Here is a 27928-nt window from a genome sequence, read left to right on the forward strand (position 1 = left end):
TAATGATTCATCAAAGAACAAACCAGAGAGAGTGATCATTTGGAGTAAGTCATTATCAGTGTTAGAGTAAGTTGTTTTAACTTAATGTAACTAGTCAATCTACGTTCTCAAATGTGTTGATTTGTTTTCAGTAAAATCTATGTAAAAGTTAAAGCATAATGTAATTCCGTGTTTGTAATTTAGTGGTATTTGGTGATAGTAATACTTGTTATTCTTCAGTTTGTATTTGACATTGTGACTTCTAGTCTTTGAGTCTTGATCCAGGAGGCGTGTTTCTCTCCATTATGTGTTTACAGGTCTAATCAGATAGAGAGAGAAGAGGGGACTGCCTCTAAAATGAGTCTTACTGGGGAGAGGGAGGTTGAGGGCACTGCCTCTAAAATCAGAATGTTTGATGAACATGACACCACAGCTAAGAGGTGAAATAATAATCATTTGGTTTGAGAATGGGTTTCCACATCTGAGGTCAGAGTAGAAAAGTGACAGAATATTTCCCTCTGTTGTGTTGAAGGGTAAAACAGCAGAAGAGACCAGCCTCCCCTGTACCCAGTTGTGTGTCCATGAAGAGTGACCGGTCTATGGATCAACCTTTGACATTCAAAACAGGAGATTCAGGGTGAGAAAGAGAGAGAACCTGGGTTTTGATATGTTCTAGGTACTGTTGTATCTGTTTACTAATGTTTAAATCCAGGTTTGTTTTTATGCTATGGGTGTTTTAGTATAATCATTAAATTGTTAAACTAAATTTTCTAAATATGTATTACATATCAGTGCTGGGGATTTAGTATAATATTTATATTGTTAACTTACACTTTTCATATGTGTAATAATGATTTGTGTACATGTTTTTCAATAATAATTACATCCTCAATTACACAATCAATATGATCTTATTGTAACATTTAAACAAGACAGTTCAAACACACCAATCACTCTTAAGTCCACCATATACATTATTGATTATAAGGTCCAGAAAGAGACACACACTCACTGTGTCCAAATACAACAATCACTACTAAGAAGGTCCACTATGAATTAAAACACTCTGCTGTTTTGTATTTAACTGTATCATTTCCAGGGACCATATAAAGGGACCAGCATCTCCTGTACCCAGCTGTGTGTCCATGAAGAGTGACCGGTCTATGCGTCAACCTATAGAGTTCAGAGAGGGAGACTTCTCTACTGATCAAAGGTAATACAAACTCATGGGTCATGGTCAGTGATTTTCAACATTGTTTCTTATTTGTTAATTTTGTTTCCATTATCTGATTGCCACAACAACAGCTAATCTTCCTGGTTTCAACATTTAACTAAAAAGAGATAACAGGCAAACAAAATCTTTACAGTGTACATACATTTAACAAAAACATGTATGAAGATGACATTAAAGACATCCTAATATAAACACTGGAAAGATAACATTTTAATGTTTTTTACATCTCTGTGTTGTTTTTTTTATCCATAATGACTTTTCCTGTTTTATATAACTTTTACTATGAAAGTCTACCCTTATAAATATGGAAAATATTTGGTCCTACTAAGGTACTTCCACTTATAACATGGATGAGTCTGAATTATATAAATGTATCATTATATTGGACTTAAAATATGATGTTCCTACCATTAATGACACCATGCTATTACATCATTTATACCATTGTATAGATATAGATCATGGAAATGGTTAACCTGCATTATACATTATACCATGGTAATAAATAATTAGGATTAATAACAAAAAGTATGTTACCATATTTATTAAGATGCATTCAATGAAGCTAGGACAAATGGAGCATAATGCATTATAGTAATAAACCCACAAAAGTCAAAATAGTTGCTTTGTGTTATTAATACGTATTCAACATTATGGGCATTTGTAATGTTCATTTATAGGTCCCAAGCCTGTTTTGGGGTCCCTGTGTTGTCAACCAGTAATGTGGGAGAACATGAAGTGCTGTATATTCTTAGAAATTTACAAGAGGTGTTGGTCTTGTCTCGGCCAGCAGAGGGAGCGACTTACTCTAATAGTTGATCAACCCGCTCTCACTTTACTGTTGTTCTCACCAGCCTGTCTAGTAGTCAGTTAGTTGACAGAGAGCAAGACAACTAAACAAAGGCTCAGGAACCAGATAAACATTACATACAACATACTATATGAAACACCAAGCTAAGCAAACTATATGTATGATATAATTGTTATTTTTTGTGTTTGCGCTTTTATAGTTAAACTAAATTTTAAATGTAGCATTGAATCTAATGTCGGCTATGAGTATCACACTCATGGAAAACAATGTACCTGTAATCTGTTTTTGTTAGAAATAATATATTTTCAAAAATCCTATTGAGATTAGAGGATGACTACCAATGCCTTCTTTACAAATATTTTTTTGTAATTGTCAATGTTGGAATCTGAATAGTAGCATTTATTTATTTTTTTATTTGAAAAACAAGTTGTTAGTCCTACAATTGGAAGGACACAACTGAGTGTGAGTCTGTACAAACTCTGGAAGTGTAGATGTAATGTCACGTTTTGTCCTCAGAGATCAACAGGAGAGATCAGAGTCTGACATTCTCAGAGCTAAAAAGGGGGCTCTGAAGATCACACAGCATGTCCTGAGGAACATGAACCAGAAGGATCTTGCTGAAACGCTGGAGAAAAGTAAGAGTTGTCTGACTTTACTTTAATGATCCAAATGATATTATAGTGACATTGAGACAACGTATAACAACCTCTTCTGTGTTGAAGAACTTAACATAAGTGAAGAGACGGATATATTACAATACTGTCATTCTTTAAAGGAACATTCATATTCTCTGTCTTATTTATTAAATGATAACACACTGTAAGCATTTATAGAGAAATAATTAATATAATCAGAGTTATTTATTTCAGATGAGTTTGCTGTGATTTGCCAACATGATCTCAAATCGAACCTGAAGAAGAAGTGTCAGTGGTTATTTGAGGGTATCGCTAAACAAGGGAACCCAACACTTCTCAATAAGATCTACACAGAGCTCTACATCACAGAGGGTGGAAGCGGAGGAGTCAATAATGAACATGAGGTGAGACAGATTGAGACAACAACCAGGAAACAAGCAAGACCAGAGACAGCAATCAAATGTAATGACATCATCAAACCCACACCTGGACAAGACAAACCTATCAGAACTGTGCTGACAAAGGGAGTTGCTGGAATTGGAAAAACTGTCTCTGTCCAGAAGTTCATTCTGGACTGGGCTGAAGGAAAAGCCAATCAGGATGTCCAATTTGTATTTTCCCTCCCTTTTAGGGAGCTGAATTTGATGAAAAGGGAAAATCTCAGTTTGATTCAACTCATCAATAATTTTTTTATTGAAACCAATAAAGCAAGAATCACTAACTACAACAAATACAAAGTTGTGTTCATCTTTGATGGTCTGGATGAGTGCCGACTGCCCCTTGACTTCAAGAACAACAAGAGCTGTTATGATGTCACAGAGTCAACCTCAGTGGATGTGCTGCTGACAAACCTCATCAAGGGAAATCTGCTTCCCTCTGCTCTCCTCTGGATAACTACCAGACCTGCAGCAGCCAATCAGATCCCTTCAAGGTGTGTTGACCTGGTGACAGAGGTGAGAGGGTTCAATGACACACAGAAAGAGGAGTACTTCAGGAAGAGATTCAGTGATGAGGACCTGGCCAACAGAATCATCTCACACATAAAGACATCAAGGAGCCTCCACATCATGTGTCACATACCAGTCTTCTGTTGGATCGTTGCTACAATACTTGAGCACATGTTGACTACAGATGATAAAGGAGAGCTGCCCAAGACCCTAACAGACATGTACTCACACTTCCTTGTGTTTCAGTCCACACACAGGAATGTAAAGTATGATGGGAAAAAAAAGACAGATGCACACTTGAATAAAGAGAGCATTCTAACACTTGGAAAACTAGCTTTTCAACAGCTACAGAAAGGCAATCTGATCTTCTATGAAGAAGACATGAAAGAGTGTGGCATTGATATCAATGAGGCATCAGTGTACTCAGGAGTCTGTACACAGATCTTTAGAACAGAGCCTGTGCGCCATGAGAAGGTATTTTGCTTTGTCCATCTTAGCATTCAGGAGTTTCTAGCTGCTCTCTATGTGTTTCTCTCATTCAACAACAACAATAGGAATCTAATAGATGAACAACAATCAACCATTATAACACATCTGCCCTGGAAAGTACCTGAAATACATTTGCACAAGACTGCTGTGGATAAAGCCTTCCAGAGTAAGACTGGACACCTGGACCTTTTCCTTCGCTTCCTTCTGGGTCTCTCACTGGAGTCAAATCAGAAGCATTTACGAGGTCTACTGACAAACACCAGAAGCAGCTCACAGAGCCATGAAGACACATTCAAGTACATCAAGAAGAAGATCAGGAAGAATCCCTCTTCAGAGAGGTGCATCAATCTGTTCCACTGTCTGAATGAACTGAATGACCATTCTCTAGTGGAGGAGATCCAAAGATACCTGAGATCAGGACGTCTCTCCAGAGAAGAACTGTCACCTGCACAGTGGTCAGCTCTGGTCTTTGTGTTACTGACTTCAGAAGAGGAGATTGATGTGTTTGACCTGAAGAAATACTCCACATCAGAGGAAGGTCTTCTGGGGTTGTTGCCAGTGATCAAAACCTGCAGAACTGCTCAGTAAGTACAGTCATGCAAATTACCCCCCCCAACACAAACCCTCTTTTTACATCTACAGTATATTTACTAACATTAAAACACTGTAGATTTTTGCGGGACTGTGTAAGCGGAGCCGGCCAAGAAGAGCGAATGTCTCTTACTGAGTGACTGACTGAGTGACTGACTTACTAAGTACCCCTTGTTAAATAATGTTGTGGTTGGAGAAGCGGTCTTGTGAACTATGGTCCAGAGTTCTTATCTCCTCGCAGCCGAAGCGAAATATGCATTATGAATTATTCCATATAGACACGAACTTTGCTGCCTAAAACCGTTAGTATCTACATTATAGTAAGTCTGAAATAAAACACTTTACTATTGGGTGCCGAATGTAAAAGTTCGGTTACACATTTTTTAGCTGATACATTTTCAACATTTAGCTCACTTTCCTCACATTTAGTGCATTTTCCTCACATTTGAGACAGAAATTATATATATATTATCTAAATGTTAAATGTTAAATCTAAATGTTATATCTAAATCGAAATGTTATATCTTAATCGAAATGTTAAATATATATCTAAAGTGAAATGTTAAATCTAAATGTTATTTCTAAATCGAAATGTAAAATTTTTATCTAAATGTTATATCTAAATCGAAATGTTAAATCTAAATGTTAAATTTATATCTAAATTTTAAATGTTAAATCTAAATGTTATATCTAAATGTGTTGCCGAGGTACGCATCCGTGCATGCGTTTTCGGTCAGGATTGACAAACACCTTTGCTGTCTACAACATAGAGTAGTTACATTATAATAAGCCTTAACTGAAACGGTATACGGTTATATTGCGACTGTTTCTGGCATGGAAAAGTTCATCTTCAGTCTTACTAGCAATTGCTCAATTCTTATGATAATTCCTAGGAAGTTATTAGATACTAGTAAGCCTATTACTGGATAATAAGCTGTTAAAACGACCAGTGGCAAAAGCAATACAGTTCATATGGTGGAATTAAAATTAGTCAGTTTAACACCATCTTCAATGGAGTCTAGCAACTGCTGAAATGTGTAATTTTGTGGAGTAGTGGTTAAAGACAGTGCCTCACATGTGGAAGACCTAAGTTCAAATCTATTGAGAGCAACAACATTTATTAATTATTTTTCATAGATTCCACGATTCTCTCATCTTTTCACTTGATGAAAAGTTTGTTATGGTCGCCTTTATTGATAGTTAAAAAATACATAGTTATGCCATGAAATTAAATAGCTTTGGTAGACTCGCTAGCAATTACTCAATTCTTATGACTATTCCAGTAAATTAGTAGATACCGGTGAAGTTTATTATAGGCTAATACGCTGTTAAAATGGCCAGTGGCAAACGCTATACATGGATGCTGTTTGTGGCGGAGGTAAACTTGGTAAGAAACGTTAGTATTAATGTCATTCATGAATGGCCAATTAACTATTAAAATGGCCAGTGGCAAATGAAGATTTGTTCCGGATAGAGACAAGAGGCATAATTTTGTCTCTGTACTTCCTTCTAAAAGAGTTCTGATCGATAAAATTACCGTCACAAATGCCATTAAGTAAAGTTCACATGACAATAATGTAATTTATGTGCTGTTCTAATTCTTAACTATTGTTCTGTTTGTGACATCATGATATTCTCTCTTCAGACTGTCAGGTTGTGGAATCACTGAGGAAGGCTGTGCTTCTCTGGTCTCAGCTCTAAAGTCAAACCCCTCACACCTGAAAGAGCTGGATGTGAGTAACAATGACCTGAAGGATACGGGAGTGGAGAAGCTCTCTGCTCTGCTGAAGGACCCACAATGTAGACTGGAGACTCTGAGGTGAGTAATAGTAGTTTATTTTCTTGTTAATTTGACATGCAATGTAAAGCATTGCCTGAAAAATTACAGTAAACTACAGGCAGCTGGGTTGCCATCAAAATACTGTAATTATGCAGTAACTTACTGTATACTAGATATAATAGGAAGTAAGTGTGCAGGGGGTATGGCAGAACCACTGTTTTACCCTTAGCACTCCATGATGATATTCTGAAACTAATTTGTCACGAGCCGACCAGCAATCCTGATCAAAACATCTTCATGTGGCTATGGGTTTTATGTCCCTTTTGACAGAATGTTACTGTATTTGGGTAAGTTAGTAACTTACTATAAATATTTGAATATACAGTAAATAACAGGCAGCTGGGTTGCCAGCAAATTACTGTAATCATACAGTAGCTTACTGTATTAGATGTCTTAAGAACTAGGGGTGCTGGGGGTGTGGCAGACCCACTTCGTAGACTCAGCTCCCCCTGACAAAATTCTGAAACAATTTGGATGCGAGTATTTTGGGAAATACAGAAATTATTTCAATAAACAGTAAAGTTCTGGAAGCTGGGTTGCCAGCAAAAAACTGTAATTAAACAGTAGACTTACTGTATGTAAGATTTACAGTATGTTACTGTTAAACCTTATTTCCCTGAGTGCCTTTTTTTTCATGTGAATTTTAGTCATCACCCATTAATGTTTTTTTTTGTGACACAAACATGGGTTTTAATTTCATCAGATTCTGGTCCTTATGACAAATTTGACAAAGTTTAAATATTGTCTTAAAAATTATTCAAAACAATACAACATATAGCAAAGGCCTCATTTTGAGGGGCCTAAAGTGGGCACTGTGTCAAATTGCCTCTAAACATCAACACAACTTGTCTCCTCCTCATACCGAACTAAGGCGCTATAGTACAATCTACTCCAGGGTGGTTGCCCTATTCCAATTTCTGTTTTAGAATAGTATGTAATTCCTCTATACAGTGGTGTGAAAAAGTGTTTGCCCCTTCCAGATTTCTTATTTTTTTGCATGTTTGTCACACTGAAATGTTTCAGATCGTCAAACAAATGTAAATATTTGTCCATGATAACACAAGTAAACACAAAATGCAGTTTTGAAATGAAGGTTGTTATTATTAAGGGAAAACAAAATCCAAACCTACATGGCCCTGTGTGAAAAAGTGTTTGCACCCCCTGTTAAAACATAACTGTGGTTTATCACAGTTCGATTTCTCTAGCCACACCCAGGCCTGATTACTGCCACACCTTTTCTCAATCAAGAAATCACTGAAATAGGACCTGCCTGACAAAGTGAAGTAGACCAACAGATCCTCAAAAGCTAGACATCATGCCAAGAAATTCAGGAACCAATGAGAAAGAAAGTATTGGAGATCTATCAGTTTTGAAAAGGTTATAGAGACATTTCTAAAGCTTTGGGACCAAAATTACCCCAAGAGCGCAGCAAGGACTCATCCAAGAAGTCACAATAGACCCGACAACAACATCAAAAGAGCTGCAGGCTTCACTTGCCTCAGTTAAGGTCAGTATTCATGACTCCACCATAAGAAAGAGACTGGGCAAAAATGGCCTGCATGGCAGAGTTCAAAGACAAAAACCACCAACCATTAAGGCTTGTCTCATTTTTGCCAGAAAACATATTGATGATCCCCAAGACTTTGGGAAAATACTCTGTAGACCAGGGGTATTCAACTAAATGTAAAAAAAGTCCAGTTAGAGAAAATGTTTTGAAGCAAAGGTCCGGAAGATCTTAATGTCTAACAATTTAGTATTATATATATTAAAGTAGCCTTGTAGTTGTATCAACATCTGAATCTAACCAATAACTGACTTTCAAATCAAATTAATTCAGTACAATTCATAAACTTGTTGACAATATTTATTGTCACGTAACATAGAACGGAACATATATGTATGACTGTAGATATGTATAATGTTCTCTCATTAACTAAATAAAACTAGGGCGGCATTTCAAAATAAGAGAAAATAAATAAAATGTGAAAATTTTGCATTTTCAAAAAAAGTGCTTAACTTCAGAAAAAGAATATAAAGGGAGGAAAAGTAAGAATTTCCCCTTTTCTGTTTCACATCTTGACTCAACAGTCTCAACCAATTTTACAAATAATAAATCTCAAAAGATCTTAACAATTGAACAGTTTCAGTATCACTTTCTTCCCCTCATATCCCACTCCTCAATGTTTTTGCTCAGTGAGAGAATTGAGCTTTATCCTGTCTTGCCAGGATTTCAAATCTGGGCTTGAATGGAGTGAGGGCCATTCTCATACACATGTGAAGGTGCTCATTGGTGAGCCTGGAACGATATTTAGTTTTTATTATGTTCATTATGGAGAAAGATGCCTCGCAGTTGTATGTGGAGCCAAACATGGTCAAGATGTATAGGGCTACTTTCCTCAGACCTGGGAAAGCAGTCTCAGGGACCATTTAGAGCCAGAAAGTGGAAGGGTCTGTTCTTACAAACTGCTCTTTTAGGGCCACATCTGCTTGGAGATCAACCAATTGCATCTGGAGAGACCCATCATTTACCCATTTAAAGTGCTGTGTGACTTCCCTTGAGAACCTCCTGACATCTGTGATCAGAAATGGTTTCTGAATGAACATGGTGAGCTGCTCTCCAAAGCTGACGCTGTCAAAACGGTTGCTGAAGTTTACAATCAGCTTATCAATAAAATCAAGTCTCTCTGTCCCTGAACCTGTTCCTGCACTGCTGGGAAGTGTACACATTCTCCCTGCAGGTCTTCCTGGAACACTTCAAGTTTCCTCTGAAAGGAGCGAACAGCTGTCATCAGTTCACAAACTGAATTGTGCTTGCCCTGTAGCCTCAAATTCAGCTCATTCAGATGTGACGTGATATCAACCAAAAAGGCCACATTATCCATCCATTTCTCATTTTCTAAAAAGAGAGAAAACTGGGTTGCTTTCTGACTGCTTAGCTCTGCCAAAAAAGATGCTAATTCCTTCCTGATGGACCAAAAGCGCTCTAGCACCATGCCTTTGCTGAGCCATCTCACATTGTTGTGCAGCAAAAGATCATCAGCATTGGCATCAACTTCTCTGAGGAATTCCCTAAGCATGCGATGCTGGTAGGAAGAAGATGCCCTGAGAAAATGTATCATTTTCATCATTGTATTCATCGCCTCAGCATGTTCATCTGACAGGGAGGCACAGAGGACAGATTGATGAATGATGCAATGGTAAGATAAAAGCTCAGGATTGTCCCCTTTCAGTCTTGGTACAGCTCCTTTTTCTTTCCCTATCATAGAAGGGGCTCCATCTGTGGTTATTGAAACCACCTGTTTTGGCTCTATTCCTCTTTTTGTTAACATCTCCTTAATGGCCAGGTAGATATCCTCTCCTCGTGTACTGGTCTGAAGGGGAGTGACACCTAACATGTCTTCACAGAATGTTTTCTGGTCTGTGTTGAAAAACCTGGCATACACTAACAGCTGAGCATTGTCACATAGGTCAGTGGACTCATCCACAGCTAAGCCTACACATGGTGCCTTATGCATGGCTTCATCTAGCTGGGTTAGCACATCCTGAGTTAACATTTCACTTTTCTTTGTGGCAGATGATGTTGACATGGGAATTTGCTTTATTTTATCACAAAGCAATTTTTTTTGTTTTCCCTCAAGTAGTGTTTCAGCTACTGCACTCATGGATTCTTTGACAACCCCCCCATCTGTAACTGGCTTTTTGTGTTGACCCAAAATCCAAGAAAGTCTGAGGGAACACTCAAGAGCGCGTTGTTGGGCAGTGAATGTGTGGCTCAGGATCCTGGTGGACTGGTCATATTGGGGCTCTGAGACTACTTATTTACCTGTGATCTTAATTCAGATTTGAGTGGGTATGTTTGTTCAAAACACTTTTAATAAGTGCCACGGTTTCTGCACATATGAAACACACTGGTTTAGTGCTCCCATTGGGAAGTATGAACAGAAATGAGTCTGTCCATTCTGGATTAAATGCTCTGTTTTCACTGTCCACTTTTGTTTTTGTGACATTTGTTCCTTATTTTTCTCTAACTGTTACCCTTTCTCTGTCTCGTTCGTCTGTTTGGCTCCCTTTGTTTTCTACATGTATCGTTTTCTTTTTAATCCGTCTTTCTTTTCCTGTGTAACTTGTCTCTAACTCACATCTAAACCGTAGAGTCCCAATGTTTATCGCCCGGAATGCAAAGACTTTATTGAGTGGTATCACGTGGGATGGCTTGACTCACATGCAATTGGTCTGTGCGTTTCCTCATCCACTAAACCACAACCGTAAAGACTACAAAAGCTGCGCATATTAAAATAGAAGCGCCCCGTCAGGTTTCAATTCATAATCTTTTGTTTTGGTCCGGGTCCGTATGGGACGAGTTATAGGTCCGGATCCGGACCGTGGTCCGCTAGTTAGTGACCTGTGCTGTAGACCGAAGAGACAAAAGCTTAACTTTTTGGAAGGCGTGTGTCCCATTACATCTGGTGTAAAAGTAACACCTCATTTCAGACAAAAAACGTCATACCCAACAGTAAAATATGGTGGTAGTGTGATGGTCTGGGCCTGTTTTGCTGCTTCAGGACCTGGAAGACTTGCTGTGATAAATGGAACCATGAATTCTGCTGTCTACCAAAAAATCCTAAGGGAGAATGTCCAGGCATCTGTTCGTGTCCTCAAGCTGAAGCGAACTTGGGTTCTGCAGCAGGACAATGATCCAAAACACACCAGCAAGTCCATCTCTGAATGGCTGAAGAAAAAAAAAATGAATACTTTGGAGTGGCCTAGTTCTGAACTGAATCTTATTGAGATGCTGTGGCATGACCTTAAAAAGGCAGTTCATGCTCAAAAAACCTCGAATGTGGCTGAATTACAACAATTCTGCAAAGATGATTGGGCCAAAATTCCTTCACAGCACTGTAAAAGACTCATTGCAAGTTATCGCAAACTCTTGATTGCAGTTGTTGCTGCTAAGGGTGGCCCAACCTGTTATTGGGTCGTAGGGGGGAATCTCTTTTTCACACAGGGCCATGTAGGTTTGGATTTAGTTTTCCCTTAATAAAAACAGCCTTCATTTCAAAACTGCATTTTGTGTTTATTTGTGTTATCTTTGACTAATATTTAAATTTGGTTGATGATCTGAAATATTTAAGTGTGACAAACTGTGACAACTGCGCTCTCTGCTGCCTCTCCTCCCCCTGCAGCAGACAGGCTCCAGTGCTCAACATAACCGGTCTTCTGACACCATCGTCCATCTCATTATACATTTCACCTGTTGTCTTGTTTAGCGCACCTGGTTCTCATCCTCATCATTCCCACCAGTATATATGTTCCCTCTGCTTCCCCTGTCTTTGTGTTTTATTGTCTCATTCTGAAAAGAGTATTGTTAAGCTTTGCCTTTTTTCAATACAAAATATAAAACAGAAAATACGAACCGCTTCGCCCTCCTGCTCCTCCTTTTTACTTGAAGGATGACACAAACATGCAAAAAAATAAGAAATCAGGAAGGGGGCAAACACTTTTTCACACCACTGTATTTGTGCATGTTCATTGATTAATTAAAATATTTTATACTACTCACCAAAAACCAACCAACATTTCCTTAATTAATCTATTGCGAGAACATTTGGCACCCATAATGGAAATGTTTTGTCAAGTTAAGGTACCAAACTTTGGGTCAGATTTTGACCCTTGCCTGTCCGACTGCCTTCGCCTTGCCCTCGTCTGGTGTTCACTTTCTCCTAATAAACCGCTTACGCTCCGCATCTGGAACCAGCCCATCCCCGCCTTGACCCATTCATTATAGAATACCTCACCTACAATGCATGGATCCAGCAGACGTACACCACAGCCTAAAGCAACAGGGGGACTGCATCGAGAAGTTGTGTCACCTACTCCATCAGGCCACCGCTGCTGCTGCTTCTGGTCCATCCATTCCACCTGCTGCTCATCCATCTATGGTGGTCCCAACGAAATATAACGAATCCCCCAGGAAATGTAAGGGCTTCCTGGTTCAATGTTCCATCTATTTCTTGCACCATGCGCATATGTTTACTACGGACACTGAAAAGATCCACTTCATCATCTCATTCTTAACTAGAAAAGCCCTGGATTGGTCTACCGCCCTGTGGTCCCCTGACAGCCCCGAGAGGAATTCCTTGGACCCATTTGATCATCTTCTCACTGGGCGCACTTGGGAGACCAGCTATGCGACATCCGACAGGGAGACCGAACGGCAGTGGATTACGCATTAGAGTTCTAAACTCTGGCCGCCTGTAGTGGATGGAGCGAACCCGCATTATAGTTCTGGAATCTGGCCGTCTGTAGTGGATGGAGCGAACCTGCATTAGAGTTCCGGAATCTGGCCGTCTGTAGTGGATGGAGCGAACCTGCATTATAGTTCCGGACTCTGGCAGCAGGTAGTGGTTCTGGACTCTGGCCGCCTGTAGTTGATGGAGCGAACCTGCATTAGAGTTCCGGACTCTGGCAGCAGGTAGTGGTTCTGGACTCTGGCCGCCTGTAGTTGATGGAGCGAACCTGCATTAGAGTTCCGGACTCTGGCAGCCAGTAGTGGTTCTGGACTCTGGCCGTCTGTAGTGGATGGAGCGAACCTGCTTTAAAGTTCCGGAATCTGGCCGTCTGTAGTGGATGGAGCTAACCCGCATTAGAGTTCTGGAATCTGGCCGTCTGTAGTGGATGGAGCGAACCTGCATTAGAGTTCCGGAATCTGGCCGTCTGTAGTGGATGGAGCGAACCTGCATTAGAGTTCCGGACTCTGGCAGCCAGTAGTGGTTCTGGACTCTGGCCGTCTATAGTGGATGGAGCGAACCTGCATTAGAGTTCCGGGCTCTGGCAGCCGGTAGTGGTTCTGGACTCTGGCCGCCTGTAGTGGATGGAGCGAACCTGCAATAGAGTTCCGGACTCTGGCAGCCAGTAGTGGATGGAGCGAACCCGCATTAGAGTTCTGGACTCTGGCAGCCAGTAGTGGATGGAGCGAACCCGCGTTGTTGACCATGTACCGCAGAGGGCTCACCAGAGAACTACAGACAGAGCTAACCTGCCGAGGAGACCTCACGTATCTGTACCGGTTCATCAACATGTCCATCTCTGTCGATCGCTTGCTAACAGACCAGAAGAAGGCGCCGCAACCATGTCCCCATAGACTAGCACTGCCGCCGGCCACCTCGGTTCCCCAACACACTCCCGTATGTGCCTGCTCTGTTGCTGAATTCAGGCCGTAGGGAAAACGTAGCAGTGCTTGTAGACTTTGGGGCTGGGGGCAATTTTATGGATGGCTCACTTGCTGCTAAACTAGGATTTGAGCTACTTTCCGTGTCTCCTCCTCTCAGGATTACCACCCTGAATGGACAGCCTTTGTTAAGCGGCTACGTAACTCAACAAACGCCAGATCGGAGCTCTTCATTCAGAAAGGATAAATGTTTTTGTCATCCTTCAACAGAACCTCTCATATTAGGCCATCTGTGGTTAAGCCAACATGATCCTACCATCTCCTGGCATCAGGGGGAATTGATCGTATGGAATCACCGTTGTAGAACCCATTGTATGGACTTGCCCTGCTTTGCCACGACTATTGAGGACTCCAAAATGTTGATGCCTCTCCCTATTCCATCTGACTTTGCCCAGTATTCTGATGTGTTAAGCAAGAAAAAGGCTACTCAACTCCCTCCTTATCGCCAATGGGACTGCGCCATGGATCTTCTCTCCTCCGATTACCGGTCCCTGAACTAAATCACGGTGCTAAACAGCTACCCTCTTCTTCTCATCTCCGTGGCCTTGGAACAGGTCAGGAGGGCTCAAATTTATACCAAACTTGAACTCCGCAGCACGTATAACCTGATCTGGACTTGTGAGGGAGAAAAGCGGCGGAAAACATGCTCCTCGAGTTAGCACTCCAAACAGTTCCAGCCCTGAGCAACACCCCAGCCAGTAAGACCTTTGTTCCCGCTGCTGTGAGACCCCGTATGCAACAATGGTGCCACACCTCTCTGGCCTCCGGCCACCCTGGCGTTAATAAAACCATGGACTTGATCTCCAAAACCTACTGGTAGTCCACGCTGGCTGTCGATGTATGTGACTATGTTTTGTCCTGCCCCATTTGTGCCCAATCCAAGAGCCCCAGCTATCTTCCGGCTGGTAAGCTACACCCTCTTCCTTTACCTCATAGACCCTGGTCTCATCTCGCGGTAGAATTCATCACTGACCTACCAGCCTCCTGGGGGTACACCATGATCCTTGTCGCCATCGACCGGTTTTCTAAGATGTGTAGACTACATCCCTTACCACGCCTACCTACTGCCTTGGAAATGGCAGAGTTCCTTTTCCACCAATTCTTTCGCCTCTATGGCATCCCGAAAAAGATTGTTTCCGACCGTGGCCCACAGTTCATCTCCAGGGTCTGACGGGCCCTCTGTACTCGTCTAGGAATCACACTGAGTCTTTCTTTGTGGTACCACCCAGAGTCAAACGGCCAGACGGAGTGCTTGAATCAGGAACTGGGGAGATACCTGAGACAATGTTCCAGGAATCCAGCAGACTGGAGCCGCTTTCTACCCTGGGCTGAATACGCCCCAAAGTTCCCCGATTCACTCATCTCACCGCCTGACAACTTTTCAATGTGTTCCCTGGGAGGCGCAGCCTGGTCCGGTCCCAGCCGTGGATGATGGGTTCAAACGCAGCTAGCGGGTGTGGGAACAGGCATCCGAAACCCAGAAGAGATTCGCTGACCATCGACGACGGCCCACGCCTACGTTTCAGGCAGGTCAACGTGTCTGGTAGTCCACTCGGGACCTTCGGCTGCGCCTCCCCAGCAAGAAGCTCCTCCTCAGGTATATCGGCCCCTTTAAAAAAATCTGGAGAATTAATCCTGTCAAGTACAGTCTCCTGCTGCCCCGTCAATACCAGATTCACCCTGCTTTTCAGCTGTCCCTGCTCAAGCATGTTTTTACAGCCCTCTGCATCCTCCTGTCTCTTGCTCCGAATTGCCTCCTCCTTTGGACGTTGATGGGATGCCTGCTTGATAGATACGGGTTTACTGGACTCTCGACGTTGAATTATAATCCTTAATTCAATGTCAGAGTTTGCTGTCAGGCTATTTCTTACCTTCAAAGTCAGTCCTGCTCCATTCTTTGTCAAAACATTTGAACTAATGTGATTTACCACTAACACAGGTTCTTAGGGGAATACAAAATAATCTGAAAAAGTACTTCTTTCAAAATATCCATCAACATGCCTTTCTCTGGCTGCACCATCTCTACTGTTTGATGTCCCTCTGTTGACCTATCCAGATTGTCCAAAATACAATGTTTCTCCCTTTCCGTACAATAACGACTTGCAGCTGCATCGGAGAAGTCAGTATTGTGTTTAGCAATTATTATATGCTTTCTAATCCTTGCTTTCTATTAAAATGTTACATATGGAAGATAAAACCGCATGGTTTCAACACTAGAAGCGCTGAGCAATTGAAGCGCCGTCAGGGGTCTTTTTGCCCTGTGTGTGTTGGGTGTTGACACACAATGATCGTAGAGGGTGCATCTTGCGCGTATATCCAACGCCAAAGACACTAATAGTGCCGAAAGAAGGACATTTGACCAAGAGTCACTTCAGTGCTTCTTAGTTTCAATATGTTGAAACCTAGTTTAGAACTTTTTTGCAATGCACCGTAATGTAGCCCTCATTTCGCAACATTTTTATGAGACAAACACATTTGAGTCGCTTATTTGTCACATCAACTCTGATCAATAAAAGAAAAACGTGAAAAATATGTTAACACATTTTGTCATTTCCATCCTTATTTCCTAATTAGATTATGGGCAAAAAATGTTATGGAAATAAATATGTTGTCCCATTCCATATAACATTGAAACATGCTTTGCTTAGTCATACAATCAAACACTCAGTAGTGTTAGAAATCAGCCGTTTCGTATAGTGGTTGAAATAATGATTGTCTTCATACACAATGCCTTACAAACAAATTTACTTACATTTTTGGCAGATTTCATTTAAATTATTACGATCCGGCTCGAATAAAAGCTGTTCTATATGTTGATTTTCTATTTTTCTATTTTCTAAAGCAAATCAACACAATGTGTAAGGCGACAGAGCAAAGAAGACACCAGTTATTTACAATTCAATAGGCTATAATGGGCTATTGAAAACACAGAGAGAAATTGACCATTTTATTGATCAACTGAATGGGGGGAGCTGTTAGGGAAATTGTATACACAGTACAATATGTTTTGTGTTTAGAGATATGAAGTAGCGAGTGTGTGGCTGCAGTTGTTTGCTGCGTAAACGGGCTGCTACACAGTAGAGTGGTTGCATGGTTTGGTCAGTATTTCTTTACAATGTCCCGAAGGGAACAATATACTGCTCAGTAAGTTATTGATGTTCTACAGAATATTGAGGAATTGGAATTGGAGGGTGAGTCATAAAGATATCCACAGATCCAGCCCTCTTTTTCAGTTTATTATCATTCATGCTACTCCCATCCTCTTACACTCAATCACACACAAACACACTTACGTTTCCTACTGTACATCTACAGTGTATTTATTGACTGAAAACGTTGAAGATTTTATATACACTAACTTACATTCTAGTGCCATTTATTGCCAATGTGCGTTTTAGAAGTATGCCCTTAATTAATGTTGACATTACATTGATGTAATATATAGAGGATATATTAATGTTATTCTGAACTATTGTTCTGTTTGTGTCATCATGATATTCTCTCTCCAGATTGTCAGGGTGTGGAATCTCTGTGCTTGCTTCTCTGGTCTCAGCTCTGAAGTCAAACCCCTCACACCTGAAAGAACTGGATCTGAGTAACAATGACCTGAAGGATACAGGAGTGGAGAAGTTCTCTGCTCTGCTGAGGGACACAGAATGTAGACTGGAGACTATAAGGTGAGTAACACTTTAAATTTTATTTACAATCATTCATTAATCTTTGTGATCACCTGGCCACTTCACCTATGGCATTAAACTTCAGTTCATGAAAATAACGTGATGTATATCTAAGGAACGTTAACAGGGAAACTACACAACTCTGTGGTCTCAAGCTAGTTTGTCTATATATTCATACCTTTCAACATACTGTGTCCAAACACAACCATCAACTAAAATGATCTTCTACATCTGGGTTATGATCTTTTACATCTGGGTCATGTTTTTTGGGGAGAACATGGTCTGAATCCATCAGCTAGTTATTCTTTTTTGGACCATCGGTCCCAGAGTCTGAGGAAGTCAGATGAGGTCTGCCTTTCCAAACAGCTGTGAGTGTGAGAAATATGCCCTGTTGCTACCCTGAAGAAGACAGCTTGTCTGTAGAAACGTTGGTGTGATATTAAATTATTGCATCTGAGCGTAGTAGTGTGTCGCTTTCTTATTCTTTTGAGTGTGAGAGATATAACTTTATCATAGTGAATCACTGTTAAATAAATTCAAGTTTTAGTGTAACAACTGTGTTAAATCTTATGTACACATTACTTTGTTAACATACAGTAATTATTTATTCCGTAGGTATTTGAAGTGACCGATACAATGGTCCCATATAGTCTGTTTGCTCTGGTTTTTAGTGCTAAATCATAGTGGATGTGTCCATGGAGAACAGAACGGTCAGTTTGGAGCTCATGTTATAACATATGGTTTCATTATTTCTCTATTTGAAATACTAAGGGACTTTTGATTGTTTCACCTGTGTATTGGGTCACTGTGTAACTCACTGCTGCCTGTAGGATCAGAAATATTTCAGGTAATGTATGAGATCGTCGTGTTTATAGTTTCCAAACATACTGTATGTAGGCTAATAGGCAATATAATTGACTAATTAAAGGCTGTAACGGAACAGATTTTACTAGATAAGTAAGTTGACTTAGTCTAATTATCGTTGCCGTCCTACGTTCTAGATTTATCAATCTTTCAATCTAATCCTAATTTCAAACCTCTGATGTCCACAGATCCACCTCTCTTTGTCTGTTTATTATCATTCCTGCTTCTCCCCTTCTCACACACACACACACACACACAAACACTTTTCCTTCATCTATAGTATATTTATTCACTGAGAACAGCTCGGAGCTGTGGCCGTAAGGTCTCCGGTGCCTGTCGAGGCGGCAATCCCCGAACCCAGTGGTGGACACCGGAAGTAAGGGATGCTGTCAAGCTGAAGAAGGAGTCCTATCAGGCCTGGTTGGCTTGTGGGACTCCTGAGGCAGCTGACGGGTACCGACAGGCCAAGCGGGCTGCAGCCCGGGTGGTTGTGGAGGCAAAAACTCGGGCCTGGGAGGAGTTCGGTGAGGCCATGGAGAAGGACTATCGGCTGGCCTCGAAGAGATTCTGGCAAACCATCCGGCGCCTCAGGAGAGGGAAACAGTGCCCTACCAACGCTGTTTACAGTAGAGGTGGGCAGCTGTTGACCTCAACTGAGGATGTCGTCGGGCGGTGGAAGGAGTACTTCGAGGATCTCCTCAATCCCGCTGACACGTCTTCCATTGAGGAAGCAGAGGATGAGGGCTCAGAGGTGGACTCGTCCATCACCCGGGCTGAAGTCACTGAGGTGGTCAAGAAACTCCTCGGTGGCAAGGCACCGGGGGTGGATGAGATCCGCCCTGAGTACCTCAAGTCTCTGGATGTTGTGGGGCTGTCTTGGTTGACACGCCTGTGCAACATCGCGTGGCGGTCGGGGACAGTGCCTCTGGGATGGCAGACCGGGGTGGTGGTCCCTCTTTTTAAGAAGGGGGACCGGAGGGTGTGTTCCAACTATAGGGGGATCACACTTCTCAGCCTCCCCGGGAAAGTCTATGCCAGGGTTCTGGAGAGGAGAATACGGCCGATAGTAGAACCTCGGATTCAGGAGGAACAGTGTGGTTTTCGTCCGGGCCGTGGAACACTGGACCAGCTCTATACTCTCTACGGGGTGTTGGAGGGTTCATGGGAGTTTGCCCAACCAATCCACATGTGTTTTGTGGATTTGGAGAAAGCATTCGACTGTGTCCCTCGCGGCATCTTGTGGAGGGTGCTTGGGGAATAGGGTCCTGGGTCCTTTGCTAAGGGCTGTCAGGTCCCTGTACAACCGAAGCAGGAGCTTGGTCCGCATTGCCGGCAGTAAGTCAGACTTGTTCACAGTGCATGTTGGACTCCGGCAGGGCTGCCCTTTGTCACCGGTTCTGTTCGTAATTTTTATGGACAGAATTTCTAGGTGCAGCCAGGGGCCGGAGGGTGTCAGGTTTGGGGACCACACAATTTCGTCTCTGCTCTTTGCAGATGATGTTGTCGTGTTGGCCCCTTCTAACCAGGACCTTCAGCATGCACTGGGACGGTTTGCAGCCGAGTGTGAAGCGGTGGGGATGAAAATCAGTACCTCCAAATCCGAGGCCATGGTCCTCAGTCGGAAAAGGGTGGCTTGCCCACTTCAGGTTGGTGGAGAGTGCCTGCCTCAAGTGGAGGAGTTTAAGTATCTAGGGGTCTTGTTCACGAGTGAGGGAAGGATGGAACGGGAGATTGACAGAGGGATCGGTGCAGCTTCTGCAGTAATGCAGTCAATGTATCGGTCTGTCGTGGTGAAGAAAGAGCTGAGCCGCAAGGCGAAGCTCTCGATTTACCAGTCAATCTACGTTCCTACTCTCACCTATGGTCATGAGCTTTGGGTCATGACCGAAAGGACAAGATCCCGGATACAGGCGGCCGAAATGAGCTTTCTCCGCAGGGTGGCCGGGCGATCCCTTAGAGATAGGGTGAGAAGCTCGGTCACCCGGGAGGAGCTCAGAGTAGAGCCGCTGCTCCTCCACATCGAGAGGGGTCAGCTGAGGTGGCTTGGGCATCTTTTTCGGATGCCTCCGGAACGCCTTCCTGGGAAAGTGTTCCGGTCCCGTCCCACCGGGAAGAGACCCCGGGGAAGACCTAGGACACGCTGGAGGGACTATGTCTCCCGGCTGGCCTGGGAACGCCTCGGTGTCCCCCCGGAAGAGCTAGAGGAAGTGTCTGGGGAGAGGGAAGTCTGGGCATCCCTGCTTAGACTGCTGCCCCCGCGACCCGGCCCCGGATAAGCGGAAGAAGATGGATGGATGGATGGATTTTGAACTATTGTTCTGTTTGTGACATCATGATATTCTCTCTCCAGACTGTCAGGTTGTGGAATCACTGAGGAAGGCTGTGCTTCTCTGGTCTCAGCTCTGAAGTCAAACCCCTCACACCTGAAAGAACTGGATCTGAGTAACAATCAGCCAGAGGATTCAGAAGTGAAAGAACTCTCTGCAATGCTGAAGGATCCACAATGTCGACTGAAGACTCTGAAGTGAGTAATAGTAGATTATTTTCATATTTGATACAACATAGTGATCAATAACATTATAATAATACAACAGAGGTGTTACACTACAACTGTTGTTGTCAATTGGTGAACCTCCACCAGCCCTGAGTTTCAAGCAGGACAAAGTCCCCAACCACCTGGTGAAGTCCACTGTTCACTGGTACAATATAAATGTTTAATACTCTTCTCTAATAAAACCAGGCTGAAAATAATGTCCTTTTACATTTAATTAGCAATAAATCAGTAATCTTTGGGATCACTTGGCCACTTCTTCTTTGGTATTAAACTTTCAGTTCATGAAAATTAAGTGCCATATAACTAAGGACCATAATCAGGGAATCTACGCAACTGTGGTCTCAAGCAGCTAGTTTGCCAATAAATTCATTTATTTGAACTAACCGTGTCCAAACACAACCATAAACAAAAGAGATTTTCTACATCTGGGTTATTTAGACATTACATTTTTTGGGATAACATGGTCTGAGTCATCAGCTAGTTATACTTTTTCAGACCAGAGTCTGAGGTATTCGGACAAGGTCTGCCTTTCCATACAGAGTGTGAGAGATATACCCTGTTGCTACCCAGAAGAAGACAGCTTGTCAAAAAATTGGTATGATGTTAAATTATTTCATCTGAGTGTAGTAGTGTGGTTTTCTTATCCTTTACAGTGTGAGAGATATTACTTCATCAGAGTGAATCACTGTTTAATAAATTCAAGTGATAGTGAAATGACTGTGTAAATCATACAGTATTTCACAAAAGTGAGTACAACCCTCACATTTTTGTAAATATTTGAGTATATCTTTTCATGTGACAGCACTGAAGAAAAGACACTTTGCTAAAATGTTAATAATGTTAAAAATGAAAATAACTCAACACACAGCCATTAATGTCCAAAACGCTGGCAACAAAAGTCAGTAAACCCCTAAGTGAAAATGTAACGGTCCCAGCCTGAGGGGACCGTTCCACTTCGTGTTTTCTGTTTGTCCTTGACTTTTCTTGTCCTTGTATGGTCTTTCCTCTTCTTGTTTCAGTTAATCTGTATATTCCTTTCACCTGTGTTTAGCCCCCACCTGATTCTGTTCTCCTCGTTAGTCTGTGTATGTAGTTCAGCCATTTTCTCCCTGTCCCTGTTCGGTCATTGTGCTTGTCTGCGTGTCATGTTTTACGTACTCCTGATACTCCTGAACATCTTGTAGTGCCCGGCACTATGCTTTGCTTTCTTTGTGATTGTTTATTAAAAAGGAAACCCGCCGACATTCTGCGCCTGCTTCCGTCTCCCTTTCTCTAAAACGTGACAGAAAATGTCCAAATTAGGCCCAATTAGCCATTTTCCTTCCCTGGTGTCATGTGACTCGTTAGTGGTACAAGGTCTCAGGTTTGAATGGGGAGCAGGTGTGTTAAATTATGTGTCATCGCTCTCGCACTCCCTCATATTAGTATCTGGAAGTTCAACATGAAACATCATGGCCAAGAACTCTCTGAGGATATATTTGCAAAATATTTACAAAAATGTGAGGGGTGTACTCACTTTTGTGAGGTACTGTATGTATTACTTTATTTCACGTACAGTATTATTTGAGTCCTGATTGGTCAATAACCATATGTATTTGAAGAGACCGATACGTTGTTCCAGCCTAGTCTGTATGCTCTGGTTTTAAGTGTTAAATCATTGTGGATGTGTCCATGGAGAAAGACAATTCTGAGCCCAAATTACAACATATGGTTTCATTATTTCTCTATTAGAAATAATCAGTGAGTTTAGTTTCACCTGTATATTGGGTCACTGTGTAACTCACTGCTGCCTGTAGGATCAGAAATGTCTGGTTAACATACATACAGTATAGGCTAATATGCAATATAATTGACTAATTATAGGCCGTAACCGAACAGATTTTACTAGATAAGTAAGCTGACTTTCTCTAATTCACGTTGCAGTCCTACTTTCAAGGTTTATTAACCATTCAAATTGATCTTCACTTCAACCCTTTGATATCCACAGATCCACCCCTCTTTTTCAGTTCATCATTCCTGCTACTCCCCTACTCACAAACACCCACACCCACAGACTCTTACACTTCTTACATCTACAGTATATTTATATGAGAACATTGATGATTTTCTATACAGGATTTCTATACATTCTAGTGTCATGTATTGGCAATGTGCATTTTAAAAGTATGCCCTTAAGTAAAGTTGACATGATAATGATGTAATAAATTGAGGATATTTGACTATTGTTCTGTTTTTGACATGTTGATAATCTCTCTCCAGACTGTCAGGTTGTGGAATCACTGAGGAAGGCTGTGCTTCTCTGGTCTCAGCTCTGAAGTCAAATCCCTCACACCTGAATGAACTGGATGTGAGTAACAATGACCTGAAGGATACGGGAGTGGAGAAGATATCTGCTCTGCTGAAGGACCCACAATGTAGACTGGAGACTCTGAGGTGAGTAACACATTTGTCAACAGAACAATAAACATGACAACAACACAACAGAGGGGCAACACAACAAAAGGGGAATACAAACATCTTCTGTTTCCACCTCCACCTGCCCTGAGCTGCCAGCAGGTCCAAGACTCCATCCCTGGTAAAGACCAAACCCTGTCAGACATCCCAGCAGGCCTGGAAGGAAACACACCACAACTAACAGGACCAACAATACAAACAATAACATATTTCTTACATATAAATAATGTTCTGTTAGTCCAAGTAAATCACACATTAGAACTAATCTTCATTCCACCCCTCTGATGTCCACTGATCCACCATTCATTCCCACTGTATTATTGTTACACTCTTTCTTATTGAAGACATCCCTTCATTCTACCATGTTGTCTCATAGGGACTTGAACTTCCCCATCTGTTACATTTCTTCATGAATTGTCTGGTTACATCATACTGATGCTGCCCAGGGATCCATCATAGTACAGAGCAAATTGTCTCAGTTCTGCCAGGGTGGATGGGTGGAAGTCACACAGGGCTGCCTTGTCATGTTGCACTCTAGCGACTCCTTGTGGTAGAGTGGATGACTGTAATCTTAGTCATGGTTGTAAAGCTGGGGAATGTGTTACCCTCAAGCACATGAGAGAGGGAGTATATTGTTTATTATATATCGTAATTTATTTTAACTAAATAAATGATGTATGGCTTTATGGATTAACCTTTTAACCACCAAGTCAAGGGTGTGATGGTAATTTCATCGATCGGAACTCTTAAAAGAGTAAGTACAGAGACAAAATTCTCTTGTCTCTGTACAATTAACAGTTTATTTGCAAATAGAGAGACACATCAAAAGCTTACAGAATAATCCTCTGAGGAATCTCTGAGGTAGATACGGTGGATATAAAAAGTCTACACACCCCTCTGGAAATGCCAGGTTTTTGTGATAAAAAAATGAGACAAAGATAAATCATGTCAGAACCTGGTTGCATAATTGTGCACACCCTCTTATAACTGGGGATGTGGCTGTGTTCAGAATGAACCAATCATTTTCAAACTCATGTTAAATAGAAGTCATTACACACCTGCCATCATTTAAAGTGACTCTGATTCATCACAAATAAAGTTCAGCTGTTCAAGTAGAATTTTCCTGACATTGTTGTCACATGTAGCACACAGCCAGTACTTGCCAGAAATTCCTGCAGTTCCTTTAAAGTTGCTGTAGGCCTCTTGGAAGCCTCCCTGACCAGTTTTCTTCTCGTCTTTTCATAGATTTTGGAGAGACGCCCAGTTCTTGGTAATGTCTCTGTTGTGCCATATTTTCTCCACTTGATGATGACTGTCTTCACTCTGTTCCATGGTATATCTAATGCTTTGGGAATTATTTTGTACCCTTCTCCTGACTGATATCTTTCAACAATGAGATCCCTCTGAGGCTTTTGCTCTGAGATGCAACTAAAGAACAGCTGAACTTTATTTGTGATGAATCAGAGTCACTTTACATGATGGTGTGTTATGACTTCTATTTAACATGAGTTTGAAAATGATTGGTTCATTCTGAACACAGCCACATCCCCAGTTATAAGAGTGTGTGCACACTTATTCAACCAGGTTATTGTAAGGTTTATATTTTTCCCCCTCGAAGATTTCAGTTTGTTTTTCAATTGAATTGTTCACATTATACACTCACCTAAAGTGGGGCCATGGTTTGGGTTGTGGAAGAGCCCTGGTATCAGTTGAGGTGGAGTCAAGGGGCCCTGGTATGGGTTGAGATGGAGCCCTGGTAGTCAGGAGGGATGGGCTGAAGGGTTCACATTACAGCACTATGTGTCTATGTATCTAAATTTTTCATTGACAGTATATTGTCCCAGTGGCCTCTGACCATTATTGGCCATCAGGATGCCTTGTGAGCTGAGGCCCCTTATTGTCAGAGGTCCCTGGGCCTTGGCTCCATTTGTCTGGTCCATAATCCGGCCCTGGTTCCTGAGCCCACCCAGTGATATCCACTACAAAATCCTGTCTGTTTTTAATGCAGTGCCTCCTGAGGATCCGAAGATTACGGCCATCCAATATTGGTGTTCGGCCTTGTGTACAGAGATTTCTCCAGATTCTCAATCTTTTAATGATGTTATGTACTGTGGATGATGAGATCCCCAAACTCTTTGCAATTTGGTGAGAAGTGTTACTTTTGAATTGTTTCACTATTGGCTTGCACAGTCTTTCACAGAGTGGTGAACCCCTCCCCATCTTCTGATAGACTCATCCTCTCTGGGATGCTGTTTTTATACCCAATCATGTAATAAGACAATAAACCTAATTAGTTGTATGCTTTTTCACCAGGTTTTTCTTTTCATTTTTTCAAAAATATTTTGTTGCCCCTGTCCCAGCTTTTTGAAATGTGTTGCTGGCATCAGCATAATATGTCTCAGTTTCAACATTTGATATATTTTTTTCTTCATCTTATTTTCTATTGAATATATTGATGGGCAACCAAGGATTTCTGAAGTGTTTGAGGCTTTCATAAAAATTGATAAAAAATCAGGTTGTTTTCTCAAGGCTTTGACACTCACTGCACAGTGGTGTCACCTGCTGGTCAGGAATAAATATCACGTTTAATGTTTATATAGACGTCTTTTCCACAGTATCCAACATGAGTTTGTGGGGCTGTGGGTAGACGTGCGCTTTCTGAAGGAAAACTAAAATGCCCGGTTCATATCCCACATTTTTTTTCCCTTTCCTGCTAGTATTTAACTAAGTATTCAACTATGCATCCATTCTAAGGTTTTGTATTATTAAGGCAAGAGTGTCAAAATATTTAAACAACAATAAACAGTATTGTTTACACCCAAGTTCTGGATATGATCTGGCACCATAACAAGTAAAAGAGGGTAGGCGACACTACCCACTGCACCACTGATTGTCTTATAATGCAAACAACTTTTTAAATAAATGACTAAATAATATGACCAGTAAAGGCCGAACGACCATAGAAGCCTGTATTTTACAAAGAGGCTTTGGAAAAAGCGCGTGATCAAACGAGGCTTCTGACATCATCAATTACGTGGTATTACACCGATGCAAGCCTTGGTCCTTATGCATGGGTTAGAATATGGATTTAGAAACCTGCCAAAATGTTAAGCGTTGTTAGGATCGTAAGAAAATACATTCTCCAACCTTTATACTAATAATTTGAATTATTATTTTTAACTCGGCAAAGAGATTCTAAAATTAACTCCTAATAAATTGTATACAAATATGATTATAGTGAAGATACCAGTAATCAAATTACAATTTCATATTATTAGTATGAAGTTCGGAGTCTGGCAAGTGAACGGCACGATTGTATCAGTCTACACAGCCTATCTTCAAGAGCTCTTACAACACATCTTCCCCTACCTTTTGCTATTTTTAGACAATGAAGAAGAGTAACAAGAATAAGAAGAAGAAAAAAGAATTGACTCCTGTGTATTTTCTTTTTTGTAAATAGTTTTCTTTTGAAAACCTGCATTCATTTCAATTAAGATATAATTATCATGGGCTAGCATGATTTGGTCATAGATTTCAAACATGTGATTTCAAAATGTGAAACAACAGCTTCAAATTTACAAATCCTTGTAATCAATGACATCTGAATCTTTGTTTGATTACATGCCTTCTTTAAACCTATTTTAAATAGGTGGTGTTGGGGACATGGGTTACAAGCAGTGACATGAGACACTATCAATTAATGTTCAATTAATTTGTTTCATTTCATATATGCTATGACACTTTATCCTAAACATTACTATGGATGCACAGTTTAAATAAATGGTTACCTGGGAGGCAACCCCCCCATTCTGACTGAACTCAATTTATTGCTGATCAAGAAATGTCACTATTGTGAACTGTTTATTAGCTAAATTAATCTTTAGTAACTATTCCATCTTTTTTTACAATCTTCAAAGTGCTTAAAAAGCCTTAGATGCCGATCAGTATTTCAAAGTTCAAAGATTTTGTTAATGTGAGTCATTTGTGAAATCATGATGATCTCTCTACAGGCTATCATGCTGTCTAGTCACAGAGAAAGGCTGTGCTTCTCTGGTCTCAGCTCTGAAGTCAAACCCCTCACATCTGAAAGAACTGGATCTGAGCTACAATCACCCAGGAGACTTGGGAGTCAGACTGCTCTCTGCTGGACTGGAGGATCCACACTGGAGACTGGAGAAACTCCAGTAAGTCCTGTAGATGTTTTCTGAATAAGTAATCAGTAATGTGGTATTAAGTTCCCATGTTGTTTTGCATTATGTAATACACTCACCTAAAGGATTATTAGGAACACCTGTTCAATTTCTCATTAATCTAATCAACCAATCACATGGCAGTTGCTTCAATGCATTTAGGGGTGTGCTCCTGGTCAAGACAATCTCCTGAACTCCAAACTGAATGTCAGAATGGCAAAGAAAGGTGATTTAAGCAATTTTGAGCGTGGCATGGTTGTTGGTGCCAGACGGGCCGGTCTGAGTATTTCACAATCTGCTCAGTTACTGGGATTTTCACGCACAACCATTTCTAGGGTTTACAAAGAATGGTGTGAAAAGGGAAAAACATCCAGTATGCGGCAGTCCTGTGGGCGAAAATGCCTTGTTGATGCTCGAGGTCAGAGGAGAATGGGC

At 41.3% G+C, this 27928-nt stretch overlaps 1 protein-coding gene across 1 annotated transcript; it reads left to right on the forward strand.

The window, feature by feature from the left end:
• Window positions 1-387: 387 nt before the first annotated feature.
• Window positions 388-27500, forward strand: LOC114840349 (NLR family CARD domain-containing protein 3-like). The gene is made up of 10 exons (XM_034294930.1): window positions 388-419; window positions 512-616; window positions 1079-1192; window positions 2541-2659; window positions 2894-4679; window positions 6332-6505; window positions 17264-17431; window positions 20646-20819; window positions 23109-23282; window positions 27314-27500. Exons 1-10 carry the CDS (start codon window positions 388-390, stop codon window positions 27489-27491), a joined length of 3024 nt encoding a protein of 1007 aa, XP_034150821.1. The 3' UTR covers window positions 27492-27500.
• The last annotated feature ends 428 nt before the right edge of the window (window positions 27501-27928 follow it).

Source organism: Esox lucius, chromosome 11 (genome assembly GCF_011004845.1).
Source record: "Esox lucius isolate fEsoLuc1 chromosome 11, fEsoLuc1.pri, whole genome shotgun sequence".
Classification (NCBI taxonomy): Eukaryota; Metazoa; Chordata; class Actinopteri; order Esociformes; family Esocidae; genus Esox; species Esox lucius.

What these genes read in the sequence shown, in the direction of transcription:
- LOC114840349 (XM_034294930.1), top strand. Translation starts at nt 388, where the DNA reads ATGTTTGATGAACATGACACCACAGCTAAGAG. An exon ending in TGTAGACTGGAGACTCTGAG is followed by an intron (nt 6,506 to 17,263) that starts GTGAGTAATAGT and finishes TTCTCTCTCCAG; the next exon opens with ATTGTCAGGGTGTGGAATCT. An exon ending in TGTAGACTGGAGACTCTGAG is followed by an intron (nt 23,283 to 27,313) that starts GTGAGTAACACA and finishes ATCTCTCTACAG; the next exon opens with GCTATCATGCTGTCTAGTCA.